Genomic DNA, 18,562 nt, shown 5'->3' with positions numbered 1-18,562 from the left:
ATCGATTCATTGGTGATTTATTGAAAAATTATTCAGCGTTAGTAGTTACTTGTGGCTCCTTACATTTATCAGAAACACCCCCTCAGCTTGGGACCACCTTGAAATGGTGAGGGGCTCTTTAACCCCAGGAATTTGCTCCTTGGTTTGAGTCCAAGAGTCCCATATAGCATAGTAATATATCTTTTGATTAATGTTTGTGGAATTTGCCACTTGCAAAACGTTTATTGGACCTGATAAATAAGGAAAGATGTCATAATTGGGACTGGGTTTATATCCAAAGCTAAATAGTGGAAACTGTGGTGGGACCATCAACTACCCAATAATGTTCGCACCTAAGGGATACCAGTTCGATATCTCAAGGGTGGAACTATTCTTCAGGGCTGGACCACGGATGCCAAGGGGTTCTGGTTCTGAAGATAGGACTTGGCATTCTATCTGGTTTGCCCATAATATGATTAGGGTGGGGATGACTGTGCAGTGGGGCCCCCGTAATTGTGTTCTTCAGATTTGTGGACTCGGTGATTCACAGATTTTTCTCTGGACCATATCTACCCATTAGGTACTTGCAGGAAGTTTCGGTGGTTTTCCAATGAAAATAATCACTAATTAGTGTATTTTAATGTTATTTTCATGACTAAATACATATTTATGATACAAAAATTATTTACTAATTTTCAAATATTAATATTGATTAATACTGTATTAGTAAGTTTAATAAAATTAAATGATATCACATAAAAATAGTAATTCTCTCTCTCTCTCTCTCTTTTGCTGCACAAGATATGCATGTGTCATAGTGGTAACTCTCTCCCCCTGTTTTGCTGGAAGTGTTAGTAGTATTTTCTGAGAGAACAAGTGGGGAGCATAAACACCTCATCCTCTCCTCTCTCTCTCTCGTCTTCCTCTCTCTCTTACTTACTGAGATGAAAGAATTTTTATGGTACTAGTATGTAATATGTTTATTGATATTTTCAGTTGTTAATAATAATAATAATAATATTAATGAAACTCCAATTACAAAATTTGTATGTGGTAGTATTTTAAAGATAAAATTAACCTTTCCATTTCACTTATGTCAGGATATCTCCTCCCTCTCACCGAGATGAGAGAATTTTTATGGTAGATGTATGTGTTTATTAATATTTTCAAATAATAATAATAATAATAATAATAATAATAATAATAATAATAATATAACTAATTTAAAATGAAAATTATTCTTCCCTTCGTCTTTCTCTGTATCAATTTCCCTACCTTCTCTCAACTCCAGAGATGCTTGAGCTCAGGAAGCTGTCAAATATGTCAAGTAATGTGACAGAGGAGGGGAATAGTGCCATATAATGGTCAAGGATTTTTATGGTTTTTATGCAATTTCTCTCTCTCTCTCTCTCTTGGCTGCAAGTGTTAGAAGTATGTATGTACATATATCCCTTTAAGGTTACTAATGTTCAGGGTTACTTTGAAATCATATTAACACAATCTCTAAGATTAATACAGTAATATGATATTTTAAGGTAAATTTGACGTAGGATGTTACATAAGGTATACATTTGGTATTCTATTTCTTCCTTCTTTTATCTCTCTCTCTCTCTCTCTCTCTCTCTCCCTCAGCAAAAGAGTTGATAGACAGACAAACAGATTTGTCAGTCCTTTCTTTCTCTCTTCTCTGGAAAAGATATATGTATTTTTTGGAGGGGAGGAAGTGTTACCTACAAAAGTTCATTTCAATCTTTTGATATCGTAAGGAGTTATTCTCTCTCTCTCTCTCTCTCTCTCTCTCTCTCTCTCTCTCTCTCTCTCTCTCTCTCTACTGACTGTTTATATATTTCTAATGGTAAAATGTTTCAGGTGACTTTGAAATGATAATAATAATACCAATTCAATGGTATATTTGATGTAGGATGATATACTTGAAGTATACATTTGGTATTTGAACTTTCAAGATAGGCAGATATAAGCATTTTTAGAGGGGAATTCTAACTACTCGCAGGTTCGTGCTATTCATGGGAGTGTCTGGTACCCATCCCCGCAAATACGGGGAACACTGTATTCTAGTAATACTCTCAGTCTTACCAAGTTGGTTTAGCTTACACTTGGGCCACATTAATCATGTAGGGACGCAGACATTTGGGAGTCAGTTCTCACTTGTACCATTGCTGGAAGAATAAACTCCATGAAAGACTGATGATATTTATAAAGGTTTTCAGGTTTATTTCTCTCTCTAACTCTTTATGTAAAGTACAAATAAAGATTTGAGTACCCCTGGGCCCTTTGATGGTACAGTTGCAGCACAGTTGACGACTTCTGGAATCTCTTCTCAGACCACCTTCGCTTAGATGTAGATGACACTAGCTCATCAAAGAATCACCATTCTGCTTCAAGCAAAATATCAGAACACCCCTAAGAGTGCAGTGACACTGAAATTGAAAAAAGCAAAAACCTCTTGGTAGATTCCAATGTTGTAACATTGGATCCATACATTGCAAAAGATAACTCTGAATTGGAGGCGAATAACCCTCCCAACCCCCCTCCACTTCAACCTGTGCCATGTGATACATAGAAGCAAAACAAATTTGAAACACTGGCATTACGCACAAAGCAGGTCCCAAATAGGAAAAGAAACTTCTGACTGGACCCTACACTTGTACATTTTGATCACCTTTTTGGATCAGAGAACTGGTCAAGATTTCTGATCCTTAAAGCGGGACATAAAATTCCAACTGCAATTGTTGAAAAATTACAGAACCTGTGTCCTTGCTTGGAAATAGACTGCAGATATAACAAAGCTAATGAGTGGTTACTTGAAGTAACGTCCAAAAAACAGTCCACTGCCTTTTTGAACGTAAAAGGAATTAATGACATAAAAGTAACAATGACAAGGCATGGTCCTCTTACCTAACATTGAGGGTGAAGATCTGCCTCTAAGACACTTGCTACTTGACTCCCTTAAGCTAAGGTATAATAATATCCATAAACTAGAAGTTTATTCAGTTCCAAGCAGGAGAGATAAGAATCAACAAATTGAAATTGCAAAAGTAAAATTTATTGGCCAAAGTCTTCCACTTAAAATTAAAATTCTTTGGCAAAGTAGAGAAGTACGTCCATTTATACCAAAACCACCTAAGTGTACACAATGCTCAAAATTGGCCACACATACAAAAAATGTCATAATAGGACAATATGTGCGGTCTGCTCTTCTGAAGAACATATTACAAATTGGAATTGTAGTCCTCCAAAATGTGCCAATTGTGGATTGGCTTATCATGCTAGATCTAAAGAGTGCTCCTTTTGTCAATTCAATATGGGGCTTAAACTGTTAATGACTAGAATAGGAATGGCAGCTAAAGAAGCTAGACTGGAGTTAAAAGTAAGAGGGGTCCTTAATCCATCCAAAAACCCATCTTTCACAACTGTAGTTGAAAACCTGAAACTGAACCAACATAATATCAAGCACCAGGATAATAAAGATATGCACATCTTTGTCATTCTAATAGTACTAACACCCAAAATAAGTAGTACAGCATTCTGTCCACTGATGCTGTTATTAACATTGAAGATTCTGATAGCTTTGCTATGGGAATTCCAATGGAAAAAGAATCAAAATACTCCAAATCCTGAAATGCCAAAAAGAAAAGAATCCTGGAAAGAACTCCACCTAAGGGAAAAAATCAAATGTTGAGAAGTGCAGTCAATTCAGAGAAACCCTACCTGCATCAAGTGAGGGGTTCAAAAAAGAAATTGTGCTGAAAAATATAAAATCTGAGGTGTACCCGTGGTTTTCATTGTCTCAAAAAGCAAGGTCTAAAGAAGTAATCTTACCAAATCGTCTCTAAAAGCAAGGTCTAATCAGACCTCTGAGCCTAATAACGGCTCCTCCGGCTGGTTTTCAGGAATTGGGAACCAGCCTGAGAAGAGCCTTTGTCAGGCTCAAGAGGTCTGATTAAACTAATCTTTTATCCTATCCTATCCTTATCAGAAACAGATTATACATATTAGCTTAAATATAATATGTTGGCTCTAGTGATTAACCGACATCCTTTAGACAATATTTTGTTTAACTTGGGGTGGTACTGGATCTACACAGAGTTTATTTCATTGTAAAAATTAGGAGGAGAGTTTAAAAATTTACTGTAAATTTTGTAGGGAAACTGGACACCAACAGTTTCAATAATTTTGGTAAGGATACTCCACTAATAAAGTATAATCCTTGTTTGGAATAGCTGGAAGAATTACAGTACTTATCGAGGAACCTGAATTTTTGTCATGAGACTTAACATTCTTAAGGTGTAACTGCCTTTTTATTTAAATCAAAGTCTAAAATCATTCTATTTCAGTTGCTTGATATTTAGATTTGCTTTCTCCAAGATAAAAAAAAATCCAAGTTTCTCATGGAATTTTATGGTTCACCATTGCGACCAATATCTGAACGACTGAAATGTAGTCAGAAAGTGAGTTAACATAAGACAGGACTAAAAGCATATGCTGCATCCATTTTCAGTGGAATTGCTTTAATCACTGATTGCATGTGTACAACAGTCAAAGGAGTAAGAAAGATTAGAATTGAACAATTTAGTGGGCCTATACCTACCAACTCCAGTGCTTGACTTCATCTTTTAATTCATGTAATCCAAAGCTTATGCATGCAGAAATCTGACGAATGTAGCTAAAACACTAGTTATTGCAGGTTTGATAAAGCTGGAAAGATACCTAGATATTTTGCATTTCTACTAGAACTCAAAGTAGAACTCACATACGTACATCACAACAATGCTGGAATATTCATAATGTAGCGGGATCACAAGCTTAAGAGCAAGCAGCAAATTTCCCCTACATAAACTTATTCTGCCTGGCTACCAAACCCACCCTCAATTACACTTTCCTCTTTACACTACAAAATACAGCAGTACAATTGACCCGTACCTACATACAGAACAAAAAAACACAAACAGGTACTCGCCTCTGGCTTCTGATACTCAGGGCTAGGCTGTGCTGTCCGCCGGATATAGGCTATAGGCTAGCCGACACACAACCACCGCCAACAACCAAACACAAACCAACTACCCAAGACCCACAACCCCACAACAACTCAATAACTCGACAAATCGCTGCAGACGAACACCAACAGCCCAAAAGAACATGACAACCACACGACCTGCCCAGCACAACCCGCCAAGGCCAACACTTCCCCAACCCCCACTCACAGACACCGAAAATGCACCACCAACATCTTCAACCTCACCACAACCAGACAGACACATGCACAACAACTTCACAACCCCAAAATCTATCAAATAACACTAAAACAACTAACCACCAAAGGATAACTGCTGCCAAACCCAACTCTGACTTCACCAGATGCCTCACTGCTTACGACTCGTAACAGACTTCCACTGACATACTCCAGAGCGCCATTTAACCACTCCCATTCATTCTTCCACCAATCTCTCTCTCTCTCTCTCTCTCTCTCTCTCTCACACACACAACCTTTGGAGACATTGTCAAATATAAACTATCATTACTCTTCCATATTACCTCCCCCATTACATTTGACAACGTCTCCTTACACTTACAACATCCACACTAAATTGCCTTTCGCAACACCCAAGGATGCTCAGATCCAGGCCCCCTGGATCTTGTTTGAGGACCATCATACACTCTTTCAGGTACATCGCCAATCACTTCTTCCAAACCACTTTCTTTCAAACTCCCATTATCTCCCTCACTACCATCCTCCCAAATTCCATTCACTACTTCACCGATGTCTTCTAACTCTGGTTCCAACATCTCCCCTATTTCGACCACCAAACCACTCAGTTCATCCATACTTCTGCCAAACTCCCGCAAAGACTTATCCATCCTATCAACTACCTCCTCACTACTCAGTTTTCTTCTCACTGAAGTCTTATTTGTCCCTGTCAACTCAAACCCACATACACTACAAGTATCATTCATTCCCCCAAAGTCATCCGTAGCACAGGCTTTATCAACCATTTGCACCCTACCACCAACCCTCTTACCATGCCGTTCACGCTTTTCCCTTCCACTTCCTCTCTCAACACTCTTCTACTTTCTTCCATACTCAACCAACACCAGCTGTCGATCTCCCAGACCCATTTGTTCACTGATGCTCAGCCCACATTTATTCACCCTCAACCACTCACTCACTGCATTCTCCCGAACATACTGTCGCTTACTAGAGGACCACCCAACTGAATCCCCTTAACACCTAGTTTCCCAAATTCCCAACCTGACTAATCCTCCTTCGCCTACACACACTCGCCACATGACCTTCCATTCCACATTCAACACATTTTGGCCGCTGTTCTTTACACATCCTAGCATAATGCCCATTCTTCCCGCAATTACCGCAAACCTCAGTCACATGGGTACCTCGACATCCACTTGCTATATGCCCTACTTGCCCACACCTATAACATTTAATATCCTTATCTTTCTTACACTCGCTCACCAAATGCCCTGTTTGCCCACACCCAAAGCAGGCTCCCAACGCCCACCGACATTCATTCTTCCTGTGCCCTAGGTTTCCACATCTGTAACACTGCTGCTCTCATTCACGATTAACCGACCCTACCGCTTGCACTCCGATCTCTCTTAGGGGTAACCATACTTACGTTACTGGCTCTAATGCTCCTATCAACCACTCGCTCTGCCATTCGCCTTGGCCCCTCCAAAACTGCCTCCCTATAGCTCTTAAACTCTGGTATAACATCAGCTACTTCAGTCCTAACATTAACACTTCTACTCTCTTTCATACACCTATCCAACTCATAATCCTCTACTATTTCCAAAATGTCGTTCCACGTCAACCTTTCATTAGTCCATCACATTTTCTCCTTACGTTTCAGATTTACAAACTCATACACACACTCAGGCACAGTTGCTAACAACTTCCTCACTAACTCTTTACACTCATTTATCCCTTCATCCCCAATCTTTTTCCTGGCTTATGTTTCTAACCTGCAGATGGACAGCAACGACTCGCCAACATTCATTCTTACCCCATCAAAACCATGTTTTCTCCTATATCTATCACTATTCCTTATCCTCTTCGCCTGTTCCACAATCCTGGCTTTCACACTCTCATAAGGCACATTCCCCACACTCATCATCACCCCATACATATTCAACAAAAATCCTGTCAAAAAGCTACCCAACTCTCTCGCCCAGACTCTCTTGTTATCCCCATACTTTGCCTCACAATACCTCTCATATTCCTTTAAAAAATCCCCTATGTCCCTACTACCATATTCCTCGTATTGTGCACATCTAGGTATCTCTCTCATATATACAGCCATTCGTACTTCCCACTCACTCTCACTCTCACTTTTGCTACTTCCATTCTGATCCCTCTTAACCTCGTCCGAATACAGCGAATCAACTTCCATACTAACATCCATGCTCCTGATTACGCTCTTCTTACCCTTCTTTCTACCCACCTGTTTCCACTCACCGCTATCTAAATCACTCTCAGCCCCTTCCCCAATGTATTCAGTCCTAGTCTCATCCTGTCCGTCATCCTTACTAGCCATCTTTCCCTTAGTCTTCTTCTTTTCCTCAGCCCCCTTCTTATTCTTGTCATCAGGTTTATCCTTATCCTGTCTCTTTCCCTTCTTTCCCTTACCTATCACAACCAAGTCACCTTCATCACTCGTAGTTTCATCCACTCGCTCTTCCACTGTCTTTACCACTTCTGGCCTATCACAAGACCTAGTAGGCCTACCTCCTACAGCTCCCTCTCCCATGAACCTCTTCATCATCTCTTGCACTGCATTCATCATCACTGAGAATTTTTCCATTTTCTCAACCATTCTCTCTTTGCTCCTTTCACTTCTTCTTTCATTTCCCCTTTTGCACTCCTTAGCATTCCTCTCATTTCCTCTAACTCGCTCTTCAGCTCGTCACACTCTACCCTTAACCTCTCATTCTTCACTTCCAATTATCCTCTTACTTCCCTCTCCAGCCTCAACTCCTCCTTCAGCCTCTCCACCTCACTCAATCCTTCCATCCCAAACTTTCTCACCACTCATACACACTAGCCTAGACCAATTGTCCTGCAGCTGCCACACCAGCAGTCCCTGTTCGGGTGCCAAAACATAATGTGGCGGGATCACAAGCTTAAGAGCAAGCAGCAAATCTCCCCCACATAAACTTAATCTGTCTGACTACCAAACCCACCCTCAATCACACTTTCCTCTTTACACTACAAAATATAGCAGGACAATTGACCCATACCTACATACAGAACAAAAAAACACACAGTTACTCACCTCTGGCTTCTGATACTCAGGGCTAGGCTGTGCTGTCCACCGGATATAGGCTATAGGCTATAGGCTAGCCGACACACAACACCGCCGACAACCAAACACAAACCAACTACTCGAGACCCACAACCCCACAACAACTCAATAACCCGACAAATCACTGCAGACGAACACCAACAGCCCAAAAGAACACTACAACCACACGACCTCCCCCAGCTCCCCCAGCACAACCCGCCAAGACTAACACTTCCCCAACTACCACTCTCAGACACCAAAAATGCACCACCAACCTCTTCAATCTCACCACAACTAGACAGACACACGCACAACAACTTCACAACCCAAAAATCTATCAAATAACACCAAAACATCTAACCACAAAGGATAACTGCTGCCAAACCCAACTCTGACTTCACCTCACTGCTTACGACTCTGGTAAGTCGCTCGTAACAGACTTCCACTGACATACTGCAGAACGCCACAACAGACATGCTTCCGACCGCCATTTAACCACTCCCATTCATCTTCCACCAATCTCTCTCTCTCTCACACACAACCTTTGGAGACATTGTCAAATATAAACTATCATTACTCCTCCATAGTAGAACTTACTTTCTTGCTCTTCCACAGGTATCTAACAGAGCTGGCTCAGAGCATGACTCTGTAAAACTCACTGTGGACACGGGACATCAGCCCTCTGCCTGGATCTTCATTATAAGTATTTGCTTATGCTTCATGGTCCTTGTCTTAGGGAGTGTCGCTTACAACATCAGGAAAAAGGTACAAGAAGAAATACTAAATACTACTTTGCTTGATATCAGTATTGACCTAATCTTTGATTCTTGTTTTTTCCAATCCAGTATTCTCCATTGTTGCTTTTTTCCACTTTTGGATACTTTTAATTATTTAGTTATCACCAATGTACACTTCATATTACTTTATACTTTTTTTTTTTAATTCATAATGAATATACGTAATCTCACAGTTAAGCCCTACCTTAAGCTTAGTGTTTTCTTCAATCTCACCAACTTTGTCATTTTCTCTGTTATCAAAAGTACTTAAGCTTTGCATTTTGTTTATTTTTTGAAGGGGTGATAGCCATCGGTTATTGTGATACCGATATTCTTTTTCTCTTCATCAGAATTTATATTAGGCTCTCATGGCTTCTACAATGCCAAAAATCTAGTCACTGTTTTCAGCTACTTTTGGAGTTAAATTCTATTTTTACAATCCTACCCTTACTTCTGTTAGGCAAAACCCATTTATTTTCAAATTGGGTTGTGAATTTTGAGCTTCTTTCCTTTTGTTATTCTTAACTCAATAAATGACTTAGGAATCTTTTAAGTTAATTCTGCTTGATATACCCCAGAACTTCCTTTCAAGTTAACCAAAGTTTGTTTACAAGGACCAGATATCTTGAGCTTCAAGTTTTATCAATCAAAGAGGAAAAAATCACTTCATTTCTGTTCTCTTTTGGAATCCATAGAGAAAAAGAAGTATCTTTATGATAGAAGAGGTGGAACAATTCATCAGTGGCGCACCAGGACGATTCAACCCTGAGCTGGGCTTCAGCCAGCAAGCCCATCTCTTGCCATATGAAAGAAAATTTGAGATTGCAAGGCAACGCATTGAGTTTGGTCTGCATTATTTCTTTATTATGCACTTGTTTGTTGTTTCCTATAATTTAGAAATAAAAGGATATTGTTGCATATCAGTCATTCCATTGGTAGATTTTATCTACCAAGTTCAGTCCAGCTCTCTAAATATGTTTTGAAAGATAATATTTACAACTAAGTAGAATGAAGCCTTGTATTATGTGATGACTTACAATAGAGAAGTTCTGCTGTAAATTTTTTGCTGATTTTGTTGATGATTATATGCATATGTTATGGGTATAATACTAGATTCTCACGGATCACCTGTCTCATCCTTCTCACTCGTTTCACTTTAGTAGCCAATTAAGATACCTGTATTCAATCAACAGGAAAGCTCATAGGTGAGGGTGAGTTTGGACATGTGTTTCAAGCAAAGGTGGATGGTCTCCTACCAAATGAGAGGCAAACAACAGTGGCAGTGAAGACATCCAAGTCTCGCTCAAATGATGTGTTCAGGAAGGAGCTCATTGCTGAAGTCAAAATCATGATGCATATTGGCAGACACGCCAATATCCTTAACTTGCTTGGAGTTTGCTCAGAAAATCTGGCAACAAAAGGTCAGTCATTTGGTGCAATGTAGGCATTACTTAAGGTTCTTTGAAGCGTGCCTTCAGCCCCTAGCTGCAACTACTTTCACTTCTTTTACTGTACCTCGGTTCATTTTCTCTTTCTTCTATGTTACTGTCCATCCTCTCCCAACAATTGTTTCATAGTGCAACTGTGAGGTCTTCCTCCTGTTACACCTTTCAAGCCTTTTACTGTCAATTTCCGTTTCAGCGCTGAATGGCCTTAGTTGCCCCAGTGCTTGGCATAATGCCAAAAATCTATATAAATAAAAAATCTAATAAAAAACATCAAATAAAAAACAAAAGGTCAGAGAATGTTAAATCTCTCTCTCTCTCCCTTTCTCTTTCTCTGTTGTTCACATTGCAGAGGATCTTGATGTTGCTTTTACCATTCATTCAATCATGTACTTTAATCCCCATAAAATGCATTATTAACAGAAGAGAATCTTCTTCCCAGCTGGTTCCCATTTTTATATGGGGTCGCCGATTAACAGAAGAGAATACAGTATTCAGATGCTTGCCTTGCTCACAACTCCTGACAGAGCATTAGAGTTACCAAGTAAATCCTATATATAAAGTAATCCTTTATTTAAATGTAGTACGTATTCACATTATCCAGAAATCAACGTTATTGGGAGAGTTTGCAGTGCCACAATATGTAAGTGCCAAATGTGCATACAATAAATGAAAATTTTGAAAATATATTTGTATGGTATTATTATTATTAATAGGGCTTAGTTTTGCCAGGCCTCTGAGTCTCAAGTAAACTCTTCTCGGGCTGGTTATTTGTATGGTAGACCATGCTGTGTGTGTGCAGAAAGAGGCAATGGCAGCATTGTTTACAGCCATTAGTATGCTGAGAAAGGAGTATTGTTGGGGTAGTAGGCCAAGGAAAGCATTTCAGGGGTTAGTGGAGGCAGAAGGGCCATGAAAGCTGAGTGGGTAGGGCTTGGCAGGTCTTTGTCTTTGTGCGAGTGTTCATGATTATTATTAGCTTAAAAGCGCTGTCATTTAATATATCATTTCACATCACTGTATATCACTCCTTGCTAACAAAGACCTTTGCTGACGAGAGAGAAAAGAATTTACCTGGTTAAAAGCTTTTGAAACATGTTTCTTCTTTATGTGCAAGTTCTTTTGGCAGCCATTGTTGCAATACAGTCATAGTTGCACTTGATAAGTAACTGTGGAGGCTCAGTTCAATCCCAGATCATTTCCAATTGGTTCCATACCACTTTTGTAAGAAGGTCATTCATCATCAGGTACAGGACCTTGGCATTGGTTAGCATGGGGTGAGACCTTTGTTTTGTGGACAATGCATCTTTCACAAGCCAGTTGTTTAGTGACAGAGGTCGTATTAGGGCCATATTTTTGCCTCTTAATATGATGCACTTACAGCTGATGGACTAAGGTTTTATTGTTGCAACAAAAGAGGTGATGGTGGTGTTCAAGGACAAACAGGAGAAGTAACAAGCTTGAATACATGGGGAGAACAGACTGGAGAATCTGTGAAAGGACACTATGAAGTGCCATCTACAAATTCACAGATACTTTAAAGAACATCAATGGGAGCACCTTAGGGCACTGTGAACCATATCTTGAAGAGGGAAGATGCATGATTAACTTCAAGGTTTTGACCTTGATGTCTTTCGTACCCAGCTCACCATAGGAGGCCACGACATTCCTAGGGACGATTTGCAATAGGGGCTGGATGACTATGCGGGTAATCCTGACTTCCATCTAACATCCATCTGCTACATTTGGAGGAGGAAGCCCCTGAAGAGATGACACTGACAGTGAGTCTGCAGCTCACCCAACTACAACATACAAGGAGATGCAGAGGATCTTGAATAATTTCATCAAGCTTTAAGAAAGCCCCATCATCAACCAAAGATATTTTTCCAAGCTGAAGAAGCTTGAGGAATTCGGTGGCTAGCAGATTTAAAGCAGAATCATCATTCATTTCATCAGAGTATACCCTTTGATAGTTTCTTCAGACCCCCAACCCCCCATGCACCCAAGCCCATTGCTACCCACTTTTAAAGTAACTTGGTTACTCAGACCTGAAACACTAAAGCACATTTTGTTGATGTGCCAAGTTCCTCCAGCCAGGAATCTGATGTTTCTCTGCCAGCTCTTGAAGTTTCACTGTGCACCTCAACACATCCTCTGGCCAGTTCACTACTTCATGATCTTGACAAGAAACAACCTCAATATATTGTAGTGTTGGAGGATGGGGAGGAGGAGGAGGAGGAGGAGGACTTGGACTTGTAAACCCTCCTCATAAGTTTTTAAAAGTCTGGTCCACATAAGGAGTTTTGAAATAGCATACGGTAAGAGAGAGAGCAAGTGTTTTGTTTTTGTTGCATAGATGTTATTGTATTTCTAAGAGAAAAGATAGGAGCGCAAAGGTATAAACTAAGAGTTGTACACATGTACAATGTGGTCTATGTATGGGTAAAATGTACGAACTATGATTTATCATCCCTTCATATCTATAAAATGTATTCTTTGTTGTTTATAAGTATACATAGTGTATACAGTACTGGACGTGATAAGGTGGGGGAGGTAAAGGCATAAAATTACCGTTCTACATCTGTAGAGTGTTTTTTCTTGATATTCGGAAATTCCCAATATCTGGCAAGGTCTTGGATGTATTATTCCAGATAAGTGAGGGATTACTAAAGAGTAATGGTTTTGAAAAGTCTTATCACTGCAGTGCTGATTCCATTTCTTTGTTTCACCTCAGAGTCTTTTGATGAAAGGGAAGTGGGTGTGAGGGTGTGAACAAAGAGGCAGGTAGAAGTGTACTGACTTTATTATAGGTAAGGGAAATTCATATATACAGCATGCGAGCGTAAATGTGGTGTCCGACTCGCAAGAGAGAGTAAAAATGTGTCAGCGACAGCCGATTTGTTTCTTAGGAGGCATATAATTATGAACATAAAAGCATACAAAATATGATTTGTTCCGACACGTAATACAAACCCTCGGTCCTTTACATAGGGAATTACTTACAGCGCCAGCTGGACCGGTCGTAAGATTTCTAACAAGGTAGTTCAGTAGTAACTGCTTGTCCGATGGTCGGGAGTCCTGTCTGACTGGAGGTAAACATATCACTTTGCTTTCGGCCGGTGTCGGATGAAGACGTGTTGTTCACCTCTCTGCCCGCCATCGTTGTGAGACTTTCTATGGTTTCGATTACGAAGCTGTTCTTTTTCACAACTTTTCCCTTGTGTAGTACTTGTAGTGTGGATCTGCGTAAGTACTTATTGAATTCTTTTTTGTTGACTTTTGTGGTTTGCATCGGGAACTTAGAGCCATGCAAGCCCATGAAGGTGAGAAACCCCCCTGGCCCCCAACCAACCGGAGAGTGTGCCATGGTGTGGAGGGCCGTAAGTGTGGGTCCTTTAGGTCCTCTGAGCAAGTAGAGCCCCATGTAGTGTGTGCGCTATGAGAGGAGGAAGAGGGCACGTAAAGTAGCCCAGGGGTCGTCTGAAAGCTCTCCCGCGACACCTCTTTCCCCTGCGGGGACGTGTCGCGTTCCGCCTCTTTGTTCGCCCTGTCGACCTGAAACTGTACTTGGGGTCTTCCGTCTGCTCGGGGTGGGATCTTTCCTCCCCGGGCAAGCGGGAACCCCCCCCCCCGGCCCCCCCCCCCCCCCTCACTAACCCGACTGTTACTTCTACAGGTATGACTGCCGCCGCGGGTGGAGACCTCCAGCAGGTCTGGCGCTCGCTGGGCTTCTACAGCCGACTCTTCCTAGTGGAGAAGTCATCGGGGGCTGGCGACCAGTGTTAGATCTCTCTCCCTTGAACCAATTCGTTCGCCAGACTCGGTTCACGAGGGAAATGGCATGCTCAGTGCTTGATTCCTTCAGGGAGAACGGCTTCATGCTTTCGGTGGACCTGAGGGATGCATATTTCCAAATACCCATCCATCAGTCCTCTAGGAAGTACCTACGCTTTATCCTTCATGGGACGGTGTACCAGTTCAGGGCACTTTGTTTTGGTCTCTCAACCGCCCCACGGGTGTTCACGTGAGTGTTCACTCTGGTGTCGGCTTGGGCCCATTCGGTCGGGATATATCTCTTGAGGTATCTCAACAATTGGCTGGTCCTGGCAAGCTCTTGCAGTTGCTGCAGGACAGGGATCGACTCCTCGACTTCTGCCGCGATCTGGGGATCGTGGTGAACTTCGAGAAGTCAGATCTTGAGCCCAAGCAGAGGATTAAGTACCTGGGCATGCTGATCGACACGGTAACAGCACTAGTCTTCCCCGCAGACTCGCGGATCAGCAGGTTCAGGGAGGCAGCTAGACAGTTCCTGTCTCGACGGGAACAGTGAGCTCAGCAGTGGCAAGTCGTGATTGGTCACCTGTCATCACTGGAGAAGTTAGTCCCTCACGGGCGTCTTCACCTACGGTCTCTTCAGTGGAGACTAAAGGAGTGGTGGTCACAGGCACGGGATCCACAATCCTTCCTGGTTCCTCTCACGAAGGCAGTAAGGGAGGGCCTGGCCTGGTGGCTAGACGACGGGAACCTCGTAATAGGAGTGCCTCTGCGCACTCCCCCTCCGGAGATGTTACTGTTCTCAGACGCATCGACCGAGGGTTAGGGCGCACACCTAGAAGAGTTGCTGGTTGCAGGCGTGTGGAACCATCATGACAAACACCTTCACATCAACGTCCTGGAATGCAAGGCTGCGTTCCTCGCACTCCAAGAGTTCTGGGAACGAGTGATGGGACACTCAGTGGTGCTGATGAGTGACAACACCACGGTAGTGGCATACGTCAACAAACGGGGCCCTGATGTCCCTCCCATTGCACCAGTTGACAATGCAGGTGCACAAGTGGGCCGTAGCTCACTCGGTAGAGCTGTCAGCCAGATACATTCCAGGCAAGAGGAACATAGTGGCAGACAAGCTCAGCCACCGGAATCAGGTGATTGGGACCGAATGGTTTCTTCACCCAGACATGGCAGAAAGGCACTTCGACCTGTGGGGGCATCCAGTCATGGATCTGTTCGCCACCCAGCACAACAGGAAGCTCGAGGTTTTCTTCTCAGTCGTGCCGGACTCATGGGCAGCTGCAGAGGATGCATTCCAGCACGCATGGGACAACCTCTTTGTGTATGCCTTTCCCCTGTTCTGCCTGATTCGCAAGGTGATCAGCAGAGTGCTGGTCACCAGCAATCTTCGGATGATTCTGGTGGCACCCAAATGGCTTCAGGCTGTTTGGTATCCAGACCTGCTGGCTCTTCTCTCCGAGGCACCACGAGAGATTCCCCCTTGGCACAACCTACTGAGCAGCAACAGAGATGGCAGGGTACCTCAGAGAGTCCTCTGCAGCAGTATACCAGGGAAAGTGGTCCGTCTTCTGTGGTTGGTGTCATGGATGGGGTCTCTCTCCACTCAGAGCCACTCTTCAGCAGGTAGCGGATTTCCTCATCTTTCTTCGCCTAGAGAAGCTCCTCTCCATCTCCACATTTAAGGGCTACAGAGTCACCCTGGCCCTAGTCCTTAAACTGCGAGGAGTCGACCTTTCCACTTCCATGGAAATATCACTCCTAATGAAGAGCTTTGAGAGGTCTTGCCCACCCAGGGAACTCAGGCCCCCAGGGTGGGATGTGACTCTCGTACTTAGGAACCTGACTCGCAGACCCCTTGAGCTGCTACGAGAGTCGTCAGACAGGGATCTAGCCCTCAAGACCGTCTTTCTGCTGGCCCTGGCATCGGCAAAGAGAGTGGGAGAACTTCACGGTCTTTCCTTCGATGTAAAGTACTCGAGGGGATGGGGATCGGTGAGGCTCGATTTCGTCCTGGACTTCATAGCAAAGACTCAGAACCCGCATCATTCACCAACAATGATGCGGATGAGATGCTGCTTTGTCCTGTGAGGGTACTACGGCGCTATCTGAAGAGAACTTGTCACCTCAGGCCTGAGTGTCGATGCCTCTTCGTTAGCACCGGGGTTACCAAGAAAGAAGTGTCCGAGAACACTATTTCTTTCTGGCTCCGTGAGGTCATCCAAAAGGCGTACGCTTCAGACAGGAGTACCGACACCAGTACCCTTCGTCTGAGAGCCCACGAAGTCAGAGGCATTGGTCCAACCCTTGCATTCCACAAGAAATTGTCCGTGGCACAGGTACTGAAGGCAGGGGTTTGGGCCAACCAGACCATCTTCACCTCCTTCTACCTTTGGGATATTGCCCACAGGTCCTTGGACACCTTTTCCTTGGGACCCGTAGTGGCTGCTCAACAAGTTGTGCAGCTTACCCAGCTCCTTTACCGGACAAGGTAACATCTCATTCTTGTGAGACTGCATAAATGGAAGAGTGAATGAGAGTGTGACTGGCTTCTCTTCCTCCTCTTTTTCTTCCCTCTCCCTGCGGGCAGAGGGTGGCAGTCGTCACCCCGCTGGACAGGATGTTGATGCAGGTAAGCTACGTAACCGAGCTCCATTCTATCCCTTTCATCAGGAACAGAAGCGTTTATCTGCCACTTCCCTAACAAGGGGGGAAGTGGACACCAGCGAGAGACAAACCCAAGACTATATTTGGCTCTTGCGTAGGAACTAGATCTTGCTTACTATTCATAAGAGGCACGCTTGCCTCCCTCTTATGAATTTGGTCCAGAGGTCTGACCACTGATCCTGCAGTGCACACTCCGATCCGCTGGACAGAGGCTAGGCTCCCTCCCTTTGCTCTTACGACCAGGGAGGGAACCCAGGTCAGGCGAACACCAGTCTGTTCACAAGACTCAGATTCTTTCCACCAGTGAGTTCCCTATGAAAAGGACCGAGGGTTTGTATTATGTTTTGGAACAAATCACAGTTTTGAAGTAAATTGTATTTTTCCTAACTATACAAACCTGAGATCCTTTACACATAGCCCCACCTCATGCCACCCCTCACTCTGTTCCTGGGCCTAAACCAAAGTGATATGTTTACCTCCAGTTGGGCGGGACTCCTGACCATCGGACAAGCAGTTACTACCGAACTACCTTGTTAGAAATCTTACGACCAGTCCAGCTGGTGCTGTAAGCAATTCCCTATGTAAAGAACCTCAGGTTTGTATAGTTAGGAAAAATACAATTTACTTCAAAATTGTGATATTACATGATATACACATTGGCGGGAAGCCCGCTGAACGCTTTCTAGGATGGAACAACGCGATTTTAGGAATATGTACAATGAATTTGCAGATAAAGCGTTGTCCTTACAATAATTAGGTCATAATTGTTGGATGATTTTAGTGAGCATCTGATTACTACTTGCAGAAGTGTGAGGGCCAGTGGAGGCGGCCTCGGGTGTGTGAGACCAGCTGCTTCGGTAGATCCTCGGCCTCGGAGTCCTCGGGGGGGTTCGGAGATGGGATGCCTCCCCTGGGGTGATCCTCGGGGGTTTTGACCGTCTTCCGAGGGCAGCCGCGGCCACATCTGGGCGGTTTGGTGATTAACGGTGTTGGTCCGTGTCGGGGAGGCGGCGTGAGGCGCCCTATGGGATCTGCGTCGGCGCAGTCTTCATCCATCAGGAAGGCGGGTTTCAGTCTGTCAATCGTGATCCAATCCTCGTGACCATTTATGGAGATGAAGTATGCCTTGTCAGTGCGTTGAAGGACGCAGAAGGGACTTCGGTAGGGCCTTGTCAGCGGCAGGCGGCGGGGATCTTCCCTGACGAAGAGGTGTTTGCAGGACGATAGGGCCTTCGGAAAGAAGTGTTTGGTTCTATCGGAGAAGGTCTTGAGGCAGGGCATGAATTTTCCGGCAGATTCCCGAAGCCTGGCGACGGAGACATTTGCGTCGTCAGCGTTGGTTGCAAAGAACTCGCCTGGCACTGCTAATGGTTCCCTGTAAACCTTCTCTGTTGGTGATGCTTTGCCGTTCACCCAAGGGGCGGTCCAGAGGCCGAGGAGGACCCACGGTAGTTGACTTTTCCAGTCCTCGCCGGTGCAACGTGCCATTAGGGATACCTTTAGCAATTAATGGACTCTTTCCACCATGCCGTTAGCTGCTGGGGTGTAGGCGGTAGTGGCGTGGAGCCACCATCAGGCAGGCCAGGGA

The 18,562-nt window shown here is 43.5% G+C and overlaps 1 protein-coding gene across 1 annotated transcript in view; it reads left to right on the top strand.

The window, feature by feature from the left end:
* The window catches only part of LOC135197159 (vascular endothelial growth factor receptor 1-like), a 125,739-nt gene that overhangs the window by 75,414 nt on the left and 31,763 nt on the right, over positions 1 to 18,562 (top strand). The window contains exons 12-14 of the mRNA XM_064224139.1: positions 8,913 to 9,062; positions 9,769 to 9,919; positions 10,267 to 10,494. Coding sequence (XP_064080209.1) covers positions 8,913 to 9,062; positions 9,769 to 9,919; positions 10,267 to 10,494 — 529 coding nt within the window. The remainder of the gene's footprint in view (positions 1 to 8,912; positions 9,063 to 9,768; positions 9,920 to 10,266; positions 10,495 to 18,562) is intronic.

The sequence above is a fragment of the Macrobrachium nipponense genome, chromosome 18 (assembly GCF_015104395.2).
Source record: "Macrobrachium nipponense isolate FS-2020 chromosome 18, ASM1510439v2, whole genome shotgun sequence".
In the NCBI taxonomy this organism is placed as follows: Eukaryota; Metazoa; Arthropoda; class Malacostraca; order Decapoda; family Palaemonidae; genus Macrobrachium; species Macrobrachium nipponense.
The sequence above is the reverse complement of the archived record's forward strand: the minus strand, read 5'-3'. Positions and strand labels throughout refer to the sequence as shown.